The sequence below is a fragment of the Myotis brandtii genome, unplaced genomic scaffold (assembly GCF_000412655.1).
Source record: "Myotis brandtii unplaced genomic scaffold, ASM41265v1 scaffold203, whole genome shotgun sequence".
Classification (NCBI taxonomy): Eukaryota; Metazoa; Chordata; class Mammalia; order Chiroptera; family Vespertilionidae; genus Myotis; species Myotis brandtii.
The window spans coordinates 32,480-35,102 of record NW_005357559.1 but is presented as its reverse complement, the minus strand read 5'-3'; the positions used below and the strand labels follow the sequence as shown (position 1 = coordinate 35,102).

General features: G+C 48.6%; 1 protein-coding gene across 2 annotated transcripts in view; it reads right to left on the bottom strand.

Annotated features, from left to right (window-relative positions):
* NAALAD2 (N-acetylated alpha-linked acidic dipeptidase 2) overlaps positions 1 to 1,019 on the bottom strand; it is a 45,571-nt gene extending 44,552 nt beyond the window's left edge. The window contains exon 1 of one of the 2 annotated variants that reach the window (XM_005865288.2): positions 452 to 1,019. In XM_005865288.2, the coding sequence (XP_005865350.1) occupies positions 452 to 794 (343 nt within the window). In that variant the 5' untranslated portion in view covers positions 795 to 1,019. Of the gene's footprint in view, positions 1 to 447 lie in introns of both variants that reach the window. The other variant, XM_005865289.2, reaches the window with a different exon arrangement.
* Between the last annotated feature and the right edge of the window lie 1,604 nt (positions 1,020 to 2,623).

The window sequence follows — 2,623 nt, the reverse complement described above, 5'->3', positions numbered from 1 at the left end:
CAAGGAGCGCGATGGGGGCGGGGGTTGCTAATTCTTAGCACCATGCCAGACACACAGGGAGCATTCCACAGATTTTTATTTAATCAATGATGGGGGACGGGCACTTTTTGCAGCGCTGCACACATTAATTACTAGCTTTGGGTGACTCATTGATAATGCTTGTAACGGAAACCTCCATGTTCATCCCTGCGGAGAGTGACGCTCTAAACAGCTCTTATCAGTACCCTGAACCCAGGGAGCATCTAATAAACCTGGACTTCGGTCACTTTATTAGGAAGGCCCACTGTGTTCCCTTAGGCTTTCTTTCGGTTGGGCTGAAACTGCACGAATTCACCATCCCGGACTGAGATGAGCTCAGCAGGCGGGACGAGGCCAGCACAGCCCAACCCCGTTTTCCCTGCGGAGCCGCAGCTGCCCTGGGCTGGGGGCTGGGGTTTGCACACTTACCCACCATGAATCCTGCCAGGAAAGAGGCCAGCGCTGCAGCCAAGCACATGCAGAGGTACAGCCGGCCCCTGGACTTGGCCATGGCCTCTTCGCGGCTGAGCTCGGAGCGCAGGCTGCTGTAAGGAGCCTCGAGGGTGCACAGGAACCAGGAGAGCGCGCGTGGGGAGGCGCTGAGCATCCAGGCTCCCGCGGGGCGTGGCCACCGTGGACCTTGGCCCAGGCTCTGCCTCCGCCCCCCAGGTCCCCCCATCGAGGAGTGAAAGCCTGCTCCCAACAACTCCTGGCTCCTTCGTTCCCCAGGGGGCCGCCAAGGGAGAGAGAACGCTCTGCAGGGGAGGGAAACACATTGTTCGGGTTGGCAGGCAACTTCCAGTCTGTTGATTCCAGGCAGCAAAGTCGGCCGTGGGAGCTCTGAAAGTGTCCCTACTGGGTACCTAAAGCACTCTGCTGACCTGCCTCTGTGCCACCCCCGTTCTAGGCATTGCTGAGTTTCAGCCGGAAATGCACCGAAGTCCCACTTGCTTTCCGTTCCCTGTAGATTACCCTGCTGCCCCGGATTCTGTCCTAATTTCTGATGGGTCACGCTTGGGAAGCATTTTGGGTGCTGGCCGCTTCGCTGTCTCACATAGGAGTTCCTTCAGGCATCAACATCACAACTGGTAGGTTTGAGTTCTTTTGTTTTCCCCTTAGCTGAACAGGTCTCCAGATTCCTGTACTTCTCAGTTCCTTCTGCAACTGGAGCCCTGTCCCTACCCCACTGGAGTGCTGTGGGTTCAAGTTAATTAGATTAACCATTGCAAGTGCTTTGCTCCATCACTGGCAGGAGGGTCTCAACAAATGCCACCCTCCTTGTCCTCCCCCACCTACCACGTTTACAGATGCTTCTCTTTAAAAGTGTTTTGTTCTTTATAGTAAGGTAAGTTTTTTGAACAACAACAACAAAAGTGTTTTAGAAAGTTTGCACAAGGAAGGTCCCTGTAAATGGCACTCCCAAATCCATCCATTTCACCCTAGAGCAGTGGTTCTCAACCTTCCTAACGCCATGACCCTTTAATACAGTTCCTCGTGTTGTGGTGACCCCCAACCATAAAATTATTTTCGTTGCTACTTCGTAACTGTAATTTTGCTACTGTTATGAATCATAATGTAAATATCTGATATACAGGATGTATTTTCATTGTTACAAATGGAACATAATTAAAGCATAGTGATTAATCACAAAAACAATATGTAATTATAGATGTGTTTTCCGATGGTCTTAGGTGACCCCTGTGAAAGGGTCATTCGACCCCCAAAGGGGTTGCGACCCACAGGTTGAGAACCTCTGCCCTAGAGGAAATCTTTAGCAAGTCCCGACTGGATTCCTCATATCCAACTGAAAGCAGTTATGCAGCCAAAGGGAAAATGCCTATGAGTGGGTTATGAGAGATAGTATATCTGTGGTTACATTCCCAATCTTCACTGCATTTTCCAAGCCCTGATGATCTCAGCTGTAAAAAATACGTAAACAGCCTGGCTGGCGTCGCTTGGTGGTTGAGTGTTGACACATGAACCAAGAGGTCACTGGTTGGATTCCTGGTCAGGGACATGCCTGGGTTAAAGGCTCCATCCCTAGTAGGGGTCATGCAGGAGGCAACAGATCGCAGGTCATTAATATTTCTCACCAATGTTTCTATGTTTCTATCCTTTTCCCTTCCTCTAAAATAAATCAATAAAAACATACTTTAAAAAATATATGTAAATGGATCCACCTTAAAATGGAACTGGAGTCACCAACCCAGAGGAACTGCCTTACCCGTCTCACTCCTCAAATTTTGAAATGTCTTAAGTGAGCAGAATAACTGGGACAAAGCAACATGGTATTCCAAATCACTGTTTGCAAAGCAGACAGTCTGACGACAGGACCGAAAGTTAAACACATCCTTTAGAATCAGCAGCACTATGTATAGCTAAGCAATAACTTAGCTTACCTGCCCTATAGAAATTCCTTCCTTGGCTTATTATCACCAATAGAAATGCCTTCCCTTCTATTAATGTGATTATTCTTCCCTTTCTCATAAAAACCCCTTGCCTTCACCCCCTAATCAGAATGCTATCTGGGTTTCTGCCTGAATCAGTGCTTCCTAAATAGCTGTTCTTTTGGATCTCAGAGAAATGCTTGTTGCCCATCACTCTG